We start from the raw sequence: 22,530 nt of genomic DNA on the forward strand, positions 1-22,530 counted from the left end.
GGCTTGGAGTAGCTGCAGGAGATGCCCCCACGCTGTCTGGACCACGTGGCCTTGGGATCCACCTCCTTCCATCCTGGTCTCCCCAGCTGGATCCTGAACCAGATGGCACATGTGACCCTCTTGAAAGCACCAAGTGGGCCTCCTCCAGGTCTCCCTGGGCGAGTCCCACAGGCCTCCTGAGGGTCGGCTCTCATCGATAAGAAACCCACGGGCTTCACAGTCCTGGGATGCAGCAGTTGGCTTTCGGCTCAATCTGCGGCTGGAAAATTCTTCACCGTGAACTTGGGAGGGAGCTCACCTTTGCAAAGGTGACTTCAGAGTTGGATGAGATGGTAAAAGTCTGTTCTGGCCCGGGGGTATTATCTCACCAACACTCCTTCCATGACCTGTTCACAGCGTGAAACCACGTGTGCCCCCTGCCTTCAGCAACACACCCTGAGAGTCAGCTCACTGGCGCTGAGGGCGTTCAGCCCAGCCTGCTGAAGTTGCCCAGAAGCTTTCAAAGGAGGGGTGGGGGCTGGACATCGGGCTTTGTAGGCTCCCAGGTGGTTCTCATGTGCTACGTGGCTGGCAGCCCCTGTCTGAACACGACCATTATTCTCAGCAGTAAGTCTGTCTCCCACCTCTGAGCACAGTGGGAACCGGAAAGCGGCCCTGGCTCATCGCTGAAGCTCTCCTGGCGGGGATTCTCTGAAATGCTTACAATTTACACGTAGCAGTTTGAAGATGCTTCACAGTAGCTATGTTTCCAAGCAATCCTATTATATTTAAATTGACTTTTCAAAGTTTTCAGAAAACATGAAAGCAAAAGCCCTTCTAGAAATCCATCGCCATTCTACAAGGCCTTATGGGCAGAACCGAGCACCATGCACCAGGAATTCAGAATGCATCAGATGGGGTCCATCTGCTCAGGGAGGGCACAGCTTTGTAGGGAAGCAGACCCATAAGCCAGAGAAGGCAATGGCACCCCACTCCAGTACTCTTGCCTGGAAAATCCCATGGACGGAGGAACCTGGTGGGCTGCAGTCCATGGGGTCGCTGAGTCAGACATGACTGAGCGACTTCACTTTCACTTTTCACTTTCATGCATTGGAGAAGGAAATGGCAGCCCACTCCAGTGTTCTTGCCTGGAGAATCCCAGGGACGGGGGAGCCTGGTGGCTGCCATCTATGGGGTCGCACAGAGTCCGACACGACTGAAGCGACTTAGCAGCAGCAGCAGACCCATAAGCCACTTGGTGTGGTCCAGCGTGTTGGGAACTGGGTGGATGCTGTCAATCAAGTGCTGTGGGGGTGTAGAAGAGAACCGCTTACATCTTCCTGGAGGTCAGGGAGGCTTCGCAGCAAGGCGATCTTGAGAAGTGAGTACCATTTCACCAGGAGCACTCAGCTGGCTTGCTCCCCATGTGTCTGGACATGCGAGTAACTCTGTCTACCTAAGTGGTAGTGGGTGTGTGTGCATACAAGCACATACATGAGTGGGTGTGTGTGCATGTGGAAGATGGATATATGTGCGTGCACAGTTAGGGCAGGAGGAGATGAAGCTGCAGGGGGTTCACTGGTCAGAGTCCTGGGTGCTCAGCAAAGCCATCTAGACTCCACTGGGATTTTATTCTGCTCTCAGTGGAAAGCCAGGAGAATGTTTTTAAGCAGAGGAGATGCACAGGGTCACACACAGTGGTGCCTGCAGTTAGAGTGGAGGATGGCATCACCAGAGTCAAAGAGGGCTGGTGGGCTTCTGTTGTATAGAAATCGTGAAGATCTGACCTGGGTCTGGGGAAGTGGGGATTCGGAGACACTTGAAGGAGGGGTGCCTGATAAGTGTACTGAGACGTTTCTACATGCCAGGGTCTCAGTGCTTTGCAGACACCACCAGGTAGACACCAGTATTCCGTTTTTATAGCAGAGGAAGCTGAGGTTTGCAGAGGCTGGTTAAGCAGTCAGCACAAGTTCGAGCAGCATTAAAAGGCAGGACCAGGGGTGAGCCCTGGTCTCTGTGACCCCCCGCCTCTGCAGGAGTTTTTGGCCTTGTCTCTACCCACTTTCTATGGATCTCAGCCTGCCCTGACCAAGCAGACGCAGAGGCTGAGAAGAGCTGGGGTCCAAATGAGCACAAGTTTGGGATGAGAGGTGGATGAGACTTTGTGCCCAAAGAAGCAAGAACAGGGGTCTCCTGGGGTACCCTGAGCAGTCGGAGATAAGGGCTTGGGGCTGAGAGTGGCTGTGGCTGGAAGGAACTTTCTGAAACCAGGAAGAACACAGATGACTGTTGGCATCCTGGGATCACAGGATAATACCATCCGCATCCACAAGAACTTTTAGGTTGGTCAGACTCCCAGGCAGCGCATGCTTGCGGATATATTTTGAGTAACTTGTTTTTGAAAATTCAACTTGATCCCCAAGTAACGTGGATGTAGGAGAATTTTTGTAACTGGCCAGTCCTTCTGGCAGGGAGGGTGAAGGATGGATCCCAGAGGTTATGCCAGAGACCACACGAGTCAGAACTCTCCACCATGACCCATCCGCCTTGGGTGGCCCTGCATGGCATGACTCAGAGCTTCACACTTTGGCCACCTGATGTGAAGAACAAACTCATTGGAAAAGACCCTGCTGCTGGGAGTGAATGAGGAGAAGAGGGTGGCAGAAGATGAGATGGTTAGATAACGTCACTGACTCAATGGACATGAGTTTGAGCAAACTCCAGGAGATAGTGAAGGACAGGGAAGCCAGTGTGCAAAGAGTTGGCCACAGCTTAGAGACTGAACAACAGTAGGAGTCAGACCTGGTCCTGGCCCAGGTTGGGCATTAGAGTCCCCTTGCAAGGTTTGTTTGTTTATGTGAATGTGTGTCTGTATCTTTGCTTTCAAAATGCTGATTCCAAGTCTCAGTCCAGGGACTCTGGTTTGATTGACCTGGGTGGGGCCTCGGGTGAGTACATTCCAGATGCCTCCAGTGAGGCAGGACCAAGAAACAAAGAATTCAAGAACTTCTTAAGCCTTGGAAGTAAACAGAAACCATGAACAACATTAAACTTGAGCTGGTAATTGCTGAAATCCTGTTTTAAAGTGATATGCTTGGTCTTCCATATTTGTATTTCTTTTCATATTATTCTGTATTATTTCTTGCTTCAGTTTGCAGAAGCAGGAATGAGCAACTGGGGGGTTGTTAATAACCTGCCCTGGTATTTAGAAAACCACATATCTGAGAAAAGTCCTGACAGACTCAGGGGCGTTAACCAGCACGCCTGTCCTTGTGTTTCTAGCAAGCACAGAGCTGAATGACTGAGCACGCATATGTGTCTGTCCACAGCAGACCCTGAAGACCCACAGGGGTAACCCAGGCTCAGTCGGATGCTCTGGGCACCCATGTCTGCTAACTGATGGGCTCTGGGCTGTTGCGAGCGTTCCAGATGTAGTTTTGCAACTACAAGTGGGAGCATCTTGGCTTAAAAAAACAATGACTGTTCCAGTGGCAACTTCCTCATTTGCAGAAATCTTGGCTCTTCTTAGCTATTCTTAAGTAATAACTACTTGGCTGGCTGTGTTGGCTCCAAAGGAAGAGGGGAGGGATGTCCCAGACCAAGAGTCCGAGAAGTGATTTAGGGACAGAGGTGACATTCAGAACAACTCAGGCAGTTCCCCTGAGTTGGAACAGGGAAAACGTGTCTGGTGCTCGAACTGGCAGACCCACCGCTTACCTGGGAAGGAAGACGTTCCCCAGGCCCCAGTTACACCGCAGGGCGGGACCAGTGGGCTGTGTGGCTGCCAGATGATGTCATCGCCCCCTTCGCCTTTCCCTTCTGTCTGTCCTACTTCTTACTTGTGATGACGTTAGCACCAACTGCCGGTCCGTGCCGGCTGCACCTCTGTGCCCTACTTCTGAAGGACTGGCTCATCTTGCATGCATTTAACTCCAGGTGTTTTCTCCCTTGTGTGGGTCCTCGTCCCCGGCCCTCCCAGGCCAGCTGCCTGCAGGATGCACGTCCCCGTGGTGGAGCCCGGCACACCTCCCTGTAATCCTACCCGTGTGTTCTCAGATCCACTTCTCGAAAGTCTTCCTGGAGCCCTCAGGTCCAGCATCCCCTGAACTTCCTGTCTGCACCCTTCTTGGCAGTTCGGTGGATTGGATTTTCCTGTAATAATGGCTAGGAGTCCTCTGCCTCGAGCATCTGGCTGACCCCTGAGCATTTGGGAGCCAAGGTCAAGGGTATCCTAAATCTTGTTCTTGGTGCCAATGCCAAGCTGAGCATGCAAGCAGATGCTTGTCGCTGCTGAGCTAATGGGTGAATCGATTTAGCAGGTCTTGGGCCATGGCCACGTACATCCTGGGATTCACGGGCCAGACAGGCAGCTGCTATACTCTATGTGTGCTTCTTGCTGGGCCTGGGGTCACAGTGGATCATCTTGGAAGGGAATCTGAGCACTCCCCTTTACCTAGCTGGGTTACTGAGCAGTTTTTAAAACCTGGGCACCAGCCTGCCTGTGTTAAAATGCCAGCTATGCCAGTCATGGCTGGAGTGGTTCACCTCCATGTCTCAACATCCTTGACAGTAACATGGAAACAACAGTGCTTAACTCACAGAGTGCTGTGAGGTCTAAGAGAGCACATGGAAAGTTTTTGGTACCGTGCCTAGGGCGTAGGGCATGCTTATATGTGTTAGCTGTGACCATTGTTATTAGGAAGAACCAGTGGGAAGCCACCCGCAGTCTGGGGAGAGCATCCCAACAGGCAGCTAAGGGATTCTGTGTGAAGACATGATGTACGTTCAGCATATGTAACGGTTCACCAGTAGCACCAGTTTTAGAGAGGAGGGGCTCTGTTATATGCTTCTAGATAGGGAATTTGTTCAAAGGATATAACTTGAGAGGACTAATAGCTGGTCATGTATGGATGTGAGAGTTGGACTGTGAAGAAAGCTGAGCACCGAAGAATTGATGCTTTTGAACTGTGGTGTTGGAGAAGACTCTTGAGAGTCCCCTTGGACTGCAAGGAGATCCAACCAGTCTATCCTAAAGGAGATCAGTCCTGGGTGTTCATTGGAAGGACTGATGCTGAAGCTCAAGCTCCAGTACTTTGACCACCTCATGCGAAGAGTTGACTCATTGGAAAAGACCCTGATGCTAGGAGGGATTGGGGGCAGGAGGAGAAGGGGACGACAGAGGATGAGATGGCTGGATGGCATCACCGACTCGATGGATGTGAGTTTGAGTAAACTCTGGGAGTTGGTGATGGACAGGGAGGCCTGGCGTGCTGTGATTCATGGGGTCACAAAGAGTCGAACACAACTGAGCGACTGAACTGAACTGAATAGCTGGAACATTTTTTGGCATTGCCCTTCTTTGGGATTGGAATGAAAACGGACCTTTTCTAGTCCTGTGGCCACTGCTGAGCTTTCCAAATTTGCTGGTATATTGAGTGCGGCACTTTAACAGCATCATCTTTTTAGAATTTAAATTGATGCTTTTGAATTGTTGGTGCTGGAGAAGATTCTTGAGACTCCCTTGGACAGCAAGATCAAACTAGTCAATCCTAAAGGAAATCAAACTGGAATATTCATTAGAAGGACTGATGCTGAAGCTCCAATGCTTTGGCCACCTGATATGAAGGGCCAACTCATTGGAAGAGACCCTGATGCTGGGAAAGATTGAGGGCAAAAGGAGAAGGGGGTGGCAGAGGATGAGATGATCAGGCAGCATCACTGACTCAGTGGACATGAATTTGAGCAAGCTGTGGGAAACCGTGGAAGACAGGGAGACCTGGCATGCTGCGGTCCATGGGGTCACAAAGCATGAGACAAGTGACTGAACAGCAGCAATAGTAGATGAAAACTACAACCCATCATTACGGTGCAAAGATCCCGATTAGTCAGCCCCAAAGCTAACTCTGAGAAACAGTGCTAGTTGGACCTTGACAGAGCTTAGTGACCACTTCCATACGACAGTCTCCAGAGGCGAGCGAAGTGTCCCCTGCACGGATGACAGCCCCGCAGTCCACACTGGCACGGGGCCCTGAGGCTGTCTCGTAGCGGGCTGGGGTAGACACAGGTGACTGGATGGCCTGTTTCTGCCTTCGCATCTCTGTTCCGTTTTTCTGTAGCGTAGCTGAAAGTGTAAGCTCTCCAGCAAAGTGCAGCAGCCAGGCACATGTGTGCCGAGTTCCCAAGGAGGCCAGGAACTTAATTTTTCCTGGGAAGCCTGGGCTGGGAGCTTGCAAGTGGATACCACAGGCCAAGCAACTCTTGATTAAAAACAAGCTGTTGGGCAACATTTGGGTCGTATAATTGTCTCATTAACTTATTAATGTAATGCCCATAATTGTTATCTGCTTGAAACCAAGTTGGACCGCTGCGATCCGTTTATACTCTGTGATGTAGTTTGTGCTTCAGCCACATTCTTCTACTAAGCTAATGCTCACCAGATGACTGGTGGGGAGGGTGGGGGGAATGCAGATCAGCAAGGGAAAAGATGAGCCTGCCTCTCGTGGGTCAGAACCCGGGGTCAGCGCTCAGCCTCATGGAGTTTATGGCCCTTGAGCTCAGCACGTTGGAATGGGGCTTAACTATCAGATGTGGTGCTTCTGTGATTTTTGTTCCTTGTTGGCTCAGAGGCTTCTAGCAACTAAGAATAGGACCTGCTCCTATCTGGAGCTTAACTTCCACTGCCATCACCAGCCACCTCTTTCTCCTTGGCTACCTGGAGTACGCCAGCCAGGTGATTCCCACGTCCTTACCCCCTGGACCCCCGAGCACAGAGCCACCTCTGCGTCTGTGTGATGCTCAGAGGAGTAGCAAGGCAGTTGTGGACCACAGGGAGTTCTTACCACTTCCGTGACTGCTGTGTGTGCTTACTCTTTGAGACCCCAGGGACTATAGCCCACCAGGCTTCTCTGTCCATGGAATTCTCCAGGCCAGAATACTGGAGTGGGTTGCCTTTCCCTTCTCCAGGGGATCTCCCCAACCCAGGGATCGAACCCAGGTCTCCTGCATTGCAGGCAGATTCTTTACCAGCTGAGCTGCAAGGGAAGCCAAAGAATACTGGAGTAGGTAGCCTATCCTTTCTCCAGCAGATCTTCCTGACCCAGGAATAGAACCAGGATCTCCTGCATTGCAGGCAGATTCTTTACCAAGTCAGCTATCAGGGAAGCCCGCTTTCTACAAGGTCATTCCTAAAAGCAAGTTCGTCTTGGTTAAGTTTGACGCCCAGTCCCCCTAGGGTGAGAGGCAGGGTGAGTTTAAGTGTCTGGCTGAAAACTCAGCTTCTGGTGATGTTCTTCTGGTGGCAGAGGTGGGGATCTCAGATTATGGTGACAAGGGCTGAATATGATCTGAGTGAGCGATACACACTGGACAAAGGGAACTAGCCAGCCTTCTACCTCTTACCTCTGCCGGGATGGGGACATTGAGAACCCAGTCCTGTATGGTGGGGCAGTAAAGGTTGGAGCCATCCAGTGCTGGCTGAAGGGACATGGGCTCCACCAAGGAATGCCTGCTTGCCTGCCTGCATAGGACACCTTTGCTGGGGAGTTCATCGGAGCCCGCCAGTCCCTCTCGAAGCAGGGGCAGGAGAACCGGTCAGTGTGAAGGAGACCGACAGGAAGTGGGCCAAGCGGTACCTTAAGATCATGGGAAAGATCGTGACCCAAGGAGATTTCCCAGCATCAGAGATGACCCGGATCACCAAGCTGGTTGAGAAGAACAAGACAAGCAATGGGAAGAAGGAAGAACTCCAGAAGAGCTTCAACATTTTGACTGCCTTCCAGAAGAAGGCAGGAGAAGGAGGAGCTTGAGAAGGTACTCCAGGCTTTTCCAGGGTATGGTGAGGTGGGGAGGGGTAAGTTACCTTCTGGCTGTGAAACCTCCTGGGATATAAGGGACTGGTAGGAAAAGTGGCAGGAAACCAGAAATCTGAGTGTGCGCGGATACTGACACTGGTGTGACCATGCTTGGAACATCTCTGTAGCCAGTCGGGGATAGCTGGGACACTTAGATGGCTTGGAAAATACCCCCTCAGAAGGAACTGGTGCTATAAAGAAGAGTATACTGCCCACGTTCTTGACAGGTATGGTTCTAATCCAATTAAAGTTACAGTGTTTTCATTAAAAAAAAAAAAAAAGAATACCAGAGTGGGTTGACATTTCCTCCTCCAAGTGATCTTCCCAGCCCAGGGATTGAACCTGCATCTCTTGTCTCTCCTGGTTAGCAGGTGGATTCTTTATCCCTGCGGCACCTGGGAAGGCTCCACTCTGACCGCTCATCCTGCCCCAATAAGCTCATCTGGCTCAAAACTCTCCCTTAGCCATTGGATCAGTTGTTGTGCCTGCTTCTGACCCAAGAAGACCTGTTTGTGGAGAACGTGCTGTAGGTTGAATCAGGACACAGAAAGATGGGGGATGGAAACGCAAGAAGCTGTGATTTGTGTGCCAGAAGGAATGAGGGGTTTCCTTTACCAGATCTTTCCCATCATGATATTGGTGAACTAAAGTCTGACCTGTGGGAAAAAATGGTCCTCAAAGTTCCTGAAGAAGAGTTCTGTGTCTGCCTTTATCATCCTGAAAGATATTGATCTGTCCATTTAATTAAAACCTACTAGGTCATTTACAGGTGACAGAATATGATAGCATCGGCCAAGTCTGAGTCTTTGCTGAGAACAATACAGATTCATTTTCCGTAACTCATAGGTAGAACATTTTGCTTAAAAGGAACAAATTACTGTGCTTGGCAGAATGTCTGAACGATCCTAACCCACTTGTTGTTTTTCTTGCAGTAGATATGAGCTAGCAATCTTCAGCTGTAATGTAACTATATTACATTAGCGATAACACACATCTATACGCCCATTTCTAATCACCAATGAATCAGTTGAAATGTATGCTTCCCTACAATTAAGGTGTGCATGCTCAGTTGTGTCTGACTATTTGCGACCCCATGGACTATAGCCCACCAGACTCCTCTGTCCATGGGATTTCCCAGGCAAGAATACTAGAGTGGGTTGCCATTTCCTTCTCCAGGGGATCTTCCCAACCCAGAGATCAAAATCAAGTCTCTTGTGTCTCCTGCAGGGGCAGGCTGGTTCTTTACTACTGGACCACCTCGGAGACATAAAAAAGGCTGGTTAACTCTAACGAATTAATTAACTCTATCTAATTAGTCAACCCTATTTGAGAACCCAGTTAGAACATCACTTTGAATCAGTCACTGAAAATATTTCTTCAACTCTAATGCCATGGGAACAAGGGAGCACAGAGAGATTTCTCATATCACATCAACGAGGTTCAGAAATTGCACGTCTGTTCTACTGGGCATTGCAAGTTTTCATTAAAGTGATCCCCAGGGATACCTGTCTTCTGTCGCCCTCAGTTTTACCGACCACTGAACATTCGGATCGTGTTGGTGGGCGTGGAGGTGTGGAATGACATTGACAAATGCTCCATAAGTCAGGACCCATTCACCAGCCTGCATGAATTTCTGGACTGGAGAAAGATGAAGCTTCTGCCTCGCAAATCCCATGACAACGCCCAGCTCATCAGGTAAGGTGTCTGCTGTCTCTCCTTTGCTTCAGATCAAAGAGTACCCCCAGCACACCCGCCCTCCTCTTAGCCTCCCCTGACAGGCAGTGAAGCTGCACCTGTTCTTCAGAACACACTCTCTGGACCAGGGCCAAAGGGGGCTTCTCTTCCCACACTGACTGCAGGAAGGCCATCTCAGCTGAAATTGGGGGCTGCTGAAAAAGTCTTTCTTTGCATACCCTGGGAAACGTATCCCTCAAGCAGATGTCTTATTTCCTTCTAGGCTTTGTCTTTTCCCATTTAGGTTATTACAGAGTATAGAGCAGAGTCCTTGTTATCTATTTTATAATAAATCCAGTGGTGTGTATATGTCAAACCCGAACTCCCAATTTATCCCTCCCGCTAGGCTTAGTCTTGATATAAAATTGTCCTGAGTAGTATATTTTTTAAAAAGCTCATTTTCTGCCATTATTAGTGAAAAATATTTATGCAAGATCTGAAGATAGTACAGTAGAGTGATCCTGTCGACTGCCTGGAGAAAAAAAACTTATTCCTCCTGTTTTGTTGTTTCTCTTGGTTATCTAGATCAGAGAATACCAGCAGTGTCCAAGATAAACCTTGTGTTCTATTATTTAATCAATGTGTGTCTTTTGGGGGCTTCAAACATAACAGATCCACACAGTAAACCTCCCTGTTCTTGGGAATCTCCAGTCTACAGGGAAAGTGAAAGTGTTAGTCACTCAGTAGTGTCCAACTCTTTGTGACACCATAGGCTGTAGCCCACTAGGCTCCTCTGTCCACGCAATTCTCCTGGCAAGAATTCTGTAGTGGATTTCCATTCCCTTCTCCAGGGGATTTCCCTGACCCAGGGATCGAACCCAGGTCTTCTGCATTGCAGACGGATTCTTTATCATCTGAGCCACCAGGGAAGCCCCTACTGGGAGGAGATAATAATAAACAAGAATATTTCAGAGCATGATAAGTACCATGAAGAAGAGAAACTAAGGAAAAGCATGCCTATAACATAGTACATTGGTAACATATTACAGACTCCTTTATATCAAGTAAAAAACATCATAATCTAAGATTGTGTGGAGTAGATTTTTTCCTAAACTGAAGAACTTTTTATTAAAACTTTTAAACAACTTATACCATTATTTTTTTAAGTATGTACTTATTTGTTTGCTGGTACCAGGTCTTAGGCATGCAGGATCTAGTTCCCTAACCAGGGACCAAACCTGAGCCCTCTGCCTTGGGACCACGGAGTCTTAGCCACTGGACCACCAGGGAAGTCCCAATTTATGCCATGACTCTGTTCTCATGTAGCTCATATCACTGAATTGAAAGCTTTGGGGTCAGAGACACTTTCCTGTGACACATTGGATCTAGTGTACTGAACATTTATAGGAAGTTGAAAAGCAACCCTACCCTATGCTCACTTTAGAAAAGGCCTTCGTCTGAACTGAGGTTGTTGGCATTCTCCGATAATTGACTTTGGCCACTTCTCAGGGTTGTTTCTTTTTTTTCCCCCACCCCTGGATATTTGCGGTTGCCTCATATTTTATGCATTGATTAATCCCGAACTACTAAAAGTAGAGTCAGAGTGTTTTGTTTTGATTTCTTCCCCCAAATGGAGCCTGTCCAATTTGAACATCTGGAAATAAATTAGCCTCTTATATAACTTTACTATTTATATATATGTTTAATTGTATCTGTTAAAAGGGTCTATACAGATGTAAATATAAAGCTGTGGTCCCTACGGCTATTACACATGAGTGTAATAGGATGGCTGGCTGGATGGATGGATAGATGAATGATTGGATACATACATACAGAGATGAAGTTTTATTTTGCCTATACTTATCCTTTTAGTCCAATTGAGCACTGCCAAAATGTATAACTTTTCAAATAATGTGTGGTATCTGTATGTGTACATGGCCAAGAAAACATGGCCATTTATTTGTTTCGCTTAAAGGAGATTCAGCAAATACAATGTTTGATATTTTTTTTTTCTGGAATGGGGCAGAATGGAGCAGAAAATGGGGCAGGAGATAGAAAGAAGGATTGTGGTGGGGCATATCTTTATTAAACAGGCAACATTGTTATGTTAGGGTTCCCAGATAAAATTACAGGATATTCTACTGAATTTGAATTTCAGATAAACAAGGAATAATCTTATTTTTTAACTTTTTATTTTGTATTTGGGGATAGCCAGTTAACAATGGTGTGATACTTCAGGTGAACGGCAAAGGGACTCAGCCATACATACACATGTATCCACTCGCCCCCAGACTCTGCTCCCATCCAGGCTGCCACATGGCTTTGAGCAGAGTTCCATATGCTGTACAGTAATTCCTTGTTGGTGACCCATTTTAAATACAGCAGTGGGTATGCATCCATCCCAAACTCCCTAACTATCCCGAGACCCTTTCCTTCCCTCCAACAACCATAAGTTTTTTCTCTAAGTCTGTGGGTCTCTTTCTGGTTTGTAAGCAAATTCATTTGTATCATTTGTTATTAGATTCCACATATAAGGGATATCATACCATATTTCTCTTCTGACTCACTTCACTCAGTATGACACTCTCTAGGCCCATCATGTTGCTGCAGATGGCGTTATTTCATTCTTTTTAATGGCTGAGTAATATTCCATTGTATACATGTACCACATCTTCTTTATCCATTCCTCTGTCTATGGATGTTTAGGTTGCTTCCAAACACCAACTATTCAATTTTTAATTTTTAATTCACTAAGTTAGAATTCATAGCATTGCATTAAACAGGCCTTGATGTCATCACTTATTCACTAAGATTCCATGTGGGGAAAACCTTCTCCAAAGCCACGAAGTCTCCTTCTGGAAGCTTCCTCCTAGGTGCTTAGACTTTGTGGGTGCCTCTGCACTCACTCCCAAGGGTCAATCATCTTTCTGCTGTTTTTATTTTTGCAAGCCATATTAGCAGGACATTTTGGAAAAGTTTGGGTTTCTGGCCTAATTGTAACCCAGTAACATTACCCAGGAAAGCAAAATTCAACAGCAGCAGAGAATTGAGTAAAGCATCTAATGCATTTCATTTGTTAATAGTGATTCTCTCTCTCTCTCTCTCTCTCTCTCCCCGTTACTCTTTTCAGCCCTAGCAACAGCAGATATTGTTTAAAAGGAACACCCCCACCCCTGTTCACTAGGAGACAGACAGGTTACAAATTATAAATATACAAGTCATGACTGGTTGTTGCCCCGCATCTTGAAAACAGAAATCTTTAAGGATTACGGGATGATGAGGCAATTGGAACACACATTTTTAGAAGAACCAAAGATAAAAAGCACCTGCAAACATATTCTCATGCAACTATTTCCATCTTTTTAAAATTGGAATGTAGTTGATTTAAAATGTTGTGCTAATTTTCATCTTTATATATGCTTTTGCAGTTTTTCTGCTCTTGGAATGCAGGAATGTCCAACAGAATTTCAAATGTTAGAAAGCTCCTCTATACTGTTTAAGAGAGTCCTTTCTTTTATTCCTAGTGGAGTTTATTTCCAAGGGACCACCATCGGCATGGCACCCATCATGAGTATGTGTACGGCTGAACAGTCCGGGGGAATCGTCATGGTAAGCCAGGGGCATGGAGAAGTCGACAGCAATGTCCAGACCTAATTCTCTTGATGATTTTTCAGGAAACTTATCAGACTTTGTAAAATTAGGTCCTTTTTCTTTAATGCTCCTTGGATATCATTGTTGTTCAGTCGCTAAGTCATGTCTGATTCTTTGTGACCCCGTGGACTACAGCATGCCAGGCTTCCCTGTCCCTCACTGTCTCCTGGAGTTTGCTCAAGTTCCTGTCCGCTGAGTCGATGATGCTATCTAATCATCTCATCCTCTGCCGCCCTCTTCTCCTTTTGCTTTCATTCCTTCACAGCATCAGGGTCTTTTCTAAGGCGTCAGCTTAGATATATTTCTACCCTATTTCTGCTTATGGTCTTCCCTACCCAACCGTATTCTGCTGCTGCTAAGTCGCTTCAGTCGTGTCCGACTCTGTGCGACCCCATAAATGGCAGCCCACCAGGCTCCGCCGTCTCTGGGATTCTCCAGGCAAGAACACTGGAGTGGGTTGCCATTTCCTTCTCCAATGCATGAAAGTGAAAAATGAAAGTGAAGCTGCTCAGTCGTGTCCGACTCTTAGCGACCCCATGGACCGTAGCCTACCAGGCTCCTCCGTCCATGGGCTTTTCCAGGCAAGAGTACTGGAGTGGGGTGCTATTGCCTTCTCCAAACTGTATTCTAGGGACTGTTTAAAACAACACACCGAGCTGCACATAGGAAAGGTGAGGGTGTAAAACTAGTTCAGTGGAAGCCAATCTACATCTTTTATGGAGGAAAAGTTTCAAGTGAGAACCTCCAACCAGGAAATCCTCCCAGCGCTGGGATGAGCCAGGGCACTGGGGTTGCCCTCATCACTCAGCTTCTGGGATGGACTGTGGTCTCACCAGATATTACCGTTAGAATGGCTTTCTGATGGTTCTGCCTCTAGGCCCAATAGCCAAAAGTCTGAGGTTTTTAACTGTTTACCACTGCGAATGCTTGACATACCTCCTTGCCAGGGTCCAATTTGTCTTTATACTAACCTTATTCTTGGAAGGCAGAGACCTGGGTTTATTGCTTTACAAGGATCACTTTTTCATATAAGAGCTATATATGTTTATAAAAGGAAATAAAACGGGGAGACTATTTGGGACTTGTTCCTTCTGAAAGTAACAGGGAGGTAACTTTGATGGGCTCCCCTTCGTCGGGTAACTAAAGGGAAGACTCTCATCCCATGTGGTTTCAGACCCTGATGGAACAATGTAGTATCCCCTTCGTACCAGCCCTCAGACAGGGAGTGTCCTCAGAGACCATCCCACCCCCTCTGTTAAACAAACAGAGCCTTGCCCTTCCAAGAAATCGTGAATTCTTCCACATTTTTCAAACAGAACATTTGTGAATATTTGATTGTATTAAAGGGCTGAAGGAGGAATATTTTGCTGACTTCTATTTGCTCTTCACGTACTGCCCACCCTAATCTTCTTAGTGAATATCTGCATGGAATATTTTCCTCTCCTCTGGGTGGCGTGGGTAATTAACATAAACACGCACTAAATGTGTAGACTGAGGAGGCTCTACGGAGGGGTTGCCCCCACCCAGTGGACTTCTGGCTTAAACAGTCCGCCCTCTGGTTTTCTTTGAACCTGGAAGTCACTGGAAAGTTTGTTTTCTGTTGGTGCCAGGTTCATTTCAAGTCAGATCCCAACTGTATTTTTAACAGAGTAGCCTGTAAAGTTTTAAGAGGGAATCATTTTCTCTTTCATGGTTCCATGGTCAGTTGCTACTGACTTTGCCACTTAAAACTTGGCATAAATATTTTTTAGGGCTGAAACTGAATTCCTTATAAGCATGGCAGGTCTGCAGCTGTGGCCTGTTAAACGTTCTTATGACCGATCTGATTACATAAAGAGGCTTTTCAAAGTTCACATCCTTTATTCTGTTTACATGCACACATTTGATCAAGATTCCGTCTTTGAAAGCAGACAGGGAAGACTATTTTCAAAAGATGAAAATGGATGTGGGAAAGAGACGCAGGTAAATACACTGCATCAGAAGTCAAGTCCAGGCCAGAATTAATTAACAAGTAGTGTGTTTGACAAGCCAGCCAACAGTGAAGTCCATCCTTAGGCACATTCTTTATTTGCTTCACATGAAGAGAACTGGACATGGAACAACAGACTGGTTCCAAATAGGAAAAGGAGTAGTACGTCAAGCCTGTATATCGTCACCCTGCTTATTTAACTTCTATGCAGAGCACATCATGAGAAACGCTGGGCTGGAGGAAGCACAAGCTGGAATCAAGATCGCCGGGAGAAATATCAATAACCTCGGATATGCAGATGACACCACCCTTATGGCAGAAAGTGAAGAACTAAAGAGCCTCTTGATGAAAGTGAAAGAGGAGAGTGAAAAAGTTGGCTTAAAGCTTAACATTCAGAAAACTAAGATCATGGCATCTGGTCCCATCACCTCATGGGAAATAGATGGGAAGACAGTGGAAACAGTGTCAGACATTATTTTGGGGGGGCTCCAAAATCATTGCAGATGGTGACTGCAGCCATGAAATTAAAAGATGCTTACTCCTTGGAAGGAAAGTTATGACCAACGTAGATAGCATATGAAAAAGCAGAGACATTACTTTGCCAACAAAGGTCGGTCTAGTCAAGGCTATGGTTTTTCCAGTGGTCATGTATGGATGTGAGAGTTAGACTGTGAAGAAAGCTGAGTGCCGAAGAATTGATGCTTTTGAACTGTGGTGTTGGAGAAGACTCTTGACGGACCCTTGGACTGCAAGGAGATCCAACCAGTCCATCCTGAAGGAGATCAGTCCTGGGTGTTCATTGGAAGGACTGATGCTGAAGCTGAAACTCCAGTACTTTGGCCACCTGATACGAAGAGCTGACTCATTGGAAAAGACCCTGATGCCAGGAAGGATTGAGGGCAGGAGGAGAAGGGGACGACAGAGGATGAGATGGCTGGATGGCATTATCAACTCAATGGACATGAGTTTGAGTAAACTACGGGGGTTGGTAATGGATAGGGAGGCCTGGCGTGCTGTGATTCATGGGGTTGCAAAGAGTCAGACACGACTGAGTGACTGAACTGAACTGAACTGAAGAGAAACACCATGTTGGCTGAAAGCGCACAGCTCCTTTAGTTTCTATCAAATTCTTGAGGTCAACAAAATCAATATCTTGACCAGATCTAAAACATCCAGACTTTCTCCCACTGTGTCTGAAGTTAAATTCGTGAGTGTTACATGTAACCGTGCCTCTTTCAAGGACCCACAAATCTAAGAGGAAGGAAATCCTGTCACAAGGAAGCAGGAATCCTGATTGCATTGGAGATCTGAGTTCTGTACCGTTTCTCCATTTTTCTGAGATTGAGCAAATCTTTCATTTCAGTTACCTCAAGCCACGCCTTTGTATCTAACTGGACTAAAATAGTCTTGGTTTGGAGATAATGCCAGTAATAAAGAAATAGGTTTTGTTTTATTAGAAATGTAAACCCTTTATCAGGGTCTCTTAAGAGACATTCTGTTTATAATCACCTATATGTGGAAGAATGTGAAACAATTAGGCAGTTCAAAACAAAACCGCGATATTCAGTGATATAAAAGAATTTAATGAAGAGTCTTTTTTAAAAAAAAAAAAAAGGTGAATTCCTAGAATTTTGTACCAAAGCACGCTAAATTCAGCATTTTCAGATTGAAGAAAATTGATTTCCTGAAACATTTGTGAAGCTTCCTACAACAGGAAACTATAAAATCTAAACAAATAATTTGTTAGGAATTTCATTTATTCTAAGAATAACTTGGTTTGACATGCCACTCTTTTCTTAGACTGAGGGCTACTGAGAAAGGCAGCTACAGCTTTAACTGCCAGCAAACCTACAAAATCTTACATGAGCACACCTCTATCAAGAGACCCCACAAAGATTATCTGTATCAGGAACAGCATTTTCTCTAAAGCAGGGGTCCCCCCCCAAAAAAAAGAAAAGAAAAATAAATAAATAAAAAATAAAGCAGGGGTCCCGAACCTCTGGGATCTAATGCCTGATGATCTGAGGTGAAGCTGATATAATACTAATAGAAATAAGCTACACAATAAATGTAAAACACTTGAAACATCTCAAAACCATCCCCACCCTCTCCCCCGTTTGTGGAAAAATCGTCTTCCACAGAACTGGTTTCTGGTGCCAAGAAGCTTGTAAAGCACAGTATCACTGTTTCCTGAGAACCCCCACGTTACCTCTTGCAGCACAAAGCAGGCTTCAGAAAGTCGCCTTCAACACCCGGTGATGCACAGGCGTTTGCAGAAACACCAGTCATGGGCACCCTTTCTGCAGATCATAGTCACTGATTAAAGGCTGAGTTAGTGATATTTTAAAAATTAATTTCTAATATCTCTTTAGCCAAGCCATGCATGCACTCCACTAAGTTGGGGGTGGCCAAGCAGCTCTTGCTAGATGGAAAACCCACCTTCCAAAACCAAGCAAAAGGTTGAGTGAACTCCCAGCAGCAAGAGTCAGAGAATCAGGATGCCTCCTGACAAAATGAGAGCAGGCAAGTCGCGATCTTAAGACTCATGAAGAAACAAAGAGAGAAGAACCAAATTAACAAAATTAGAAATGAAAATGGAGAGATCACAACAGAGAACACTGAAATACAAAGGATCATAAGAGACTACTACCAGCAGCTGTATGCCAATAAAATGGACAACTTGGATGAAATGGACAAATTCTTAGAAAAGTATAACTTTCCAAAACTGAACCAGGAAGAAATAGAAGATCTTAACAGACCCATCACAAGCAAGGAAATCGAAACTGTAATCAAAAATCTTCCAGCAAACAAAAGCCCAGGACCAGATGGCTTCACAGCTGAATTCTACCAAAAATTTAGAGAAGAGCTAACACCTATCTTACTCAAACTCTTCCAGAAAATTGCAGATGAAGGTAAACTTCCAAACTAATTCAGTGAGTCTTCAGACACTTTATTCAATGCAGTTTGCTTTTATGGTGAACTATTATAAAATTTCCAAGTATCCTTCTTTACCAAGTAGACAGCAAGAGGCATACCCAGTAAGAATTTCTCAGATCCCGGAGAAATGGGGCCAAGGGGCACCTTCCAGGACTAACAGTCCTGCCAGTGCCCCCATCCCCGCAGTGAGCCGCGGCCGACTCACTCCTCCCAGGAGCCCCTCCAACACTAGCAGCCCTGCTGGATTCCAACTGTTCCCCTGCTCGAATCTTTTGATGTCCAACAAGATAATGCATCTGCTAACAGGATGAAGACTCCATGGGTATCATGGCTGCCAACTCAAATGAAAGGGAAAAGGAGTCGATGAGAGACAGTAAGCAAGAAAGATGTATACTGAGAACAAGCTATGTATACTGCATAAAACAATATTAGCAAGCATGGTTCAACTGTCAAAAAAAACAAAGATTGCTCAGATCTTATTTAGACTGTACTAAGTATGCTTCCTCTCCTGACTTTCTATCAGCATCTTCTCAATCAAGGATAAAATGGTACTTATATTTCCCATGAAGAAATGAGCTGCCTCTTCCTATTGTTGTACAGTTACTAAGTCGTGTCCGACCCTTGCGACCCCATGGACTGTAGCCCACCAGATCCTCTGTCCATGGGATTTCCCAGGCTAGAATACCAGAGTGGGTTGCCATTTCCTCCAGGAGATCTTGCCGACTCAGGGATCAAACCTGTGTCTCCTGCATCTCCTGGATCAGCAGGCGGATTCTTTACCACTTGAACCACCTAGGAAGGATCGCCTCTTCCTTTGAGGCGGGACAGCGTTTTGCCTCATTCAGTAGGATTGTGTCTTGTGAGAGCTTGTAGGATGCCAGAGGGAAATGATTGTCTCGATTATTTCATGTAAAGACACGAGGAATCCTATATGTATTCATAAGGAATGCATTCTTCAGCAGAGGGGGCCCCACACTAGTTTAATAAAATAGGTCAAATCTTTAAGTCTAAACTAAATAATGGGGCTCTATCCTTGGGCTTCCCAAGGGGCACTAGTGGTAAAGAACCCGCCTGCCAGTGCAGGAGACCCAAGAGATGTGGGTTTGATCCCTGGGTTGGGAAGATCCCCTGGAGGAGGGCCTGGCCACCCACTCCAGTATTCTTGCCTGGAGAATCCCATGGACAGAGGAGCCTGGCAGGCTACAGTCCATGGGGTCACAAAGAGTCAGGACACATCTGAGCATAGCACAGCACATCTTGGTTCCTTATAGGAGATTGGATTCCATCAAATGTTCACGAAAGATAAATGTCTGGGGGGCAGAGCTGGGAGGGAAGGGGGTGCTGGGAAAGAGGTCAAAAGGCTGTGACCTATACATTGTGCCCTTGTGTTTTCTTTGAGGACCATTCAGACAGCCCCCTGGGCGCGGCCGTGACCCTGGCACACGAGCTGGGCCACAATTTTGGGATGAACCATGACACCCTGGAGAGAGGCTGCAGCTGCAAGACGGCCGCCGACAAAGGAGGCTGCATCATGAACCCTTCAACCGGGCAAGTACCCTTGCTTCGGCTGCTCCTGGAGCCGGGCTGTGGCCGGGGACGCGTATCAGGAAACAGCTGGGCAAAGAGCTCCCTGGTTTTCTGGCCAGAGCACCCGTGGAAGCTTCCAGAAAGAAAGTCCATGGACCGGGCTCCTCAGAGAGAAGCACCCGGATTGCAGAGCATAGGGCGTGTGGCCTGAGCTCTTCACCTAGAAGTGGTGGGCCCGGATATGGCCTTTGTTTAGAGATCGCAAATAACCCTGGAATTCCCCACATGTGGTTTTGATTTGCGCCTACAGCTCCATCTGGGCCTGGTAAAGCCACCGGGCAAAGGGGGCACAATGAGATGGGTCCCAGGTGGGGAGACGCGTCTTCTCTCTGGGTTGGCCCTGGGGCGAAGGATCTAAGTGTCAGTAGCTTGGGAACTTGTAGGGTCCCTACTGCTGATACCACATCCCCTTCTCAATCTTCAGTGACTTTCCCTCCTCCGTAAGTTACATCATTCTTCCTTGCTTCATGGTTTTCTGAAATTCTATACTTGGTCCACCCAGAAAAAAAAAGGAAGACAGTTTAATTATTGGAGCATTCAGAGGAGGTGGAAATAGATGCAGCTTGGAATGATTCCAGATTCCAATGCGTTCCTACGCCTCTAAGGGTCCCTCCCAAACTAGATGTTGTGCTAAAGTAGGAAGATTTTCATTAGTGAAGGAAAACATGCCCTTGTGATGATGCCAGCTTCTTTTTTATATCCTGAGACCTCCCCAGTGCTTATCTTCATGGGACTTCCTAGGCCAAGCCTGCTCCCTGGGTTTGCCAAAGGAAGCCCTGGCGGCAAGAAGCAGGTGCCAATGGGCATCCTGAGGGCCGGCCTCCGTGAGGGCATGATGTTCAAGGGGCACCTACTTAAAGAGGATTAGAAGTCCCAGTGGAGGGATGGACCGTTACAGAATGCGGTAATGCTTCTGCAACTGACAGCCTCGTGGGCCTCCTCCCGAATGGCTTGTGGGGCTGGACTGCAGGCTCACATGGTGGGCGTTGTCATTTCAACGGAGCTGGTCCCTGAGCCGTCTCACCCCAGCAAGGCCCTGCATCTCCAGTCCATCGGCCATCGCCACCATCAGCACAGATATGCATCGTTTTTGCTCGAGGTTCTGTCTTAAGCACAATTCAAGGGACTCACCAAGACCTCGTAGAAGAACTTGCTCTCTGAGCCTGTGATGGCAGAAGCCAAGAACCTGAGCCAGAAGTGAAAGTACTGGGTTAGCCAAAAATTTCATCTGGATTTTTCCATAACATCTTACAGAAAAACCCAAATGAAATTTTTGACCAACCCAATATCTTAGGCCCAGTACCAACAGGAAGTGAAATGCTGCAAAACTCTAGATTTCAACCAGGGGAACATCCCCAAAGCGGGGCAGTTTGCTCCAAGAAATAATGTGCCCCATGTCATTTAAACTCCCTGGGCAGGGGCAGAATAACTGTTTGTTGGGTATTTGGGGCAAATAATTTCTCCTTGGGGGTGAGATTGGGCCAGGGCCCATGGCTCCCCTCTGTTTCCAGTATTCCACCGGCCCAGGTAGGGTCCAGCGTCACGGGCAGCTCGCTGTGTGAATCTCTGAGGGTGAGATTGGCAGAAAGTTGATGTGAAATTGAGTGGTTTTCATGCTTTCTCATTCTTGATGAGCTCAAAGTGGTCACAGGAAATTCACTCTGTGCTTAATATCCCTGATTATCAAGTAGGCACAAATATACCAGCCTATATTGCCTCCAAAAATGGCTCTCAAAGACTAAGAAGATTGTGTTGTTAATACTGTTAATGATTCAGAACTCTTGATGAAAAAAGGCAAATGGAAGAGAAGAGAGTCTAGACTGGGAACACTACACTGGGATTTTAAGAGACCTGAGAGCCTCAATTCTGACACCAGCTGTTTTTGGCAAATAGACAAATTAGTAACCCCACTGGCTCTTACGTTTTTATCAGTAAAATACGTGAGTTAGTCTTTATCCTTCTTCCATTCCTTACTTCCATCAATCTATTCATTGTTTGTTTCATCTGCCTATACATCCATCTGGTCCTGCATCCATCCATCTATGTGTTCATTGTGTACATCATTCCATCCATCCATCCACCCATTCTTTTGCTTGCTTGTTCACACATTAAACAAATACTCTGACCCATGTATTTTGTTGTGGGGAACACACAAATGAGCAAGACCCTCCAGTTCTAAAATTCACAGAATTCTGGAGGTATAATAGCAAGGCACTGCTTTCTGGTACCCTCTAATTTTGTGTAAAGCCCTTCAACTTGGAACGTCTTCATGACAGTGTTTAAGGATTCGAGCCAAATTACCCTGGAGATATTTGAAAATCATAGGTAGAAATGGTATTGTTAAGAGCTCAGCAAATCACTTTAAAAGCTTTTTTTTTTCTTTTCTTACCAGGGGTTTGTTAATAGCCTTTCCTTGATTTATACCTTATTAGCGATTTCTAAGTTTCCTCTTTTGCTGAGTTTGTGCTTTTGTGTAAATCTTTTCTATTTGGTTCTCATTTGTGATCCCACATTCCTGTCCAGAGAGTGGTGTTTTTAATTTTCTCAGATGGAGAGAAACTTCCTAAGCAAGTGGGTGAATTAATCACAAAAGCCCACAGTAAGGGGGAGGTCGAGCTGTTCCGGCCACCTCAGTCATCCATCACCCATTGTAGAATTTCCAGGCTGCTTTTAATCTCCAGCATTATCTCAACGTGGTCATTCTCTTACCTCATAGGGTCCCCATGAGAGTCAGAGAGTGGATTAAATGAGATCATATGTCCTTGTAAATTACAAATCACTCCACAAATAGACAGTGGTGTTATTATTATTGTTTAGCTCACAGGAACCTTGGAGCCATTGAAGCGTTAAAGGCTCTCTTTTTTTTCCAGAGTTCCTGCTCAT

General features: G+C 46.3%; 1 protein-coding gene and 1 pseudogene across 1 annotated transcript in view; both read left to right on the forward strand.

The window, feature by feature from the left end:
* Positions 1–22,530, forward strand: part of ADAM12 (ADAM metallopeptidase domain 12) — a 143,727-nt gene that overhangs the window by 37,828 nt on the left and 83,369 nt on the right. Inside the window, exons 6-8 of the mRNA XM_043475108.1 lie at positions 9,355–9,524; positions 13,028–13,112; positions 19,460–19,608. Coding sequence (XP_043331043.1) covers positions 9,355–9,524; positions 13,028–13,112; positions 19,460–19,608 — 404 coding nt within the window. The remainder of the gene's footprint in view (positions 1–9,354; positions 9,525–13,027; positions 13,113–19,459; positions 19,609–22,530) is intronic.
* On the forward strand, positions 22–9,348 carry LOC122445791 (annotated as a pseudogene).

This window comes from Cervus canadensis, chromosome 8 (assembly GCF_019320065.1).
Source record: "Cervus canadensis isolate Bull #8, Minnesota chromosome 8, ASM1932006v1, whole genome shotgun sequence".
NCBI lineage: Eukaryota > Metazoa > Chordata > Mammalia > Artiodactyla > Cervidae > Cervus > Cervus canadensis.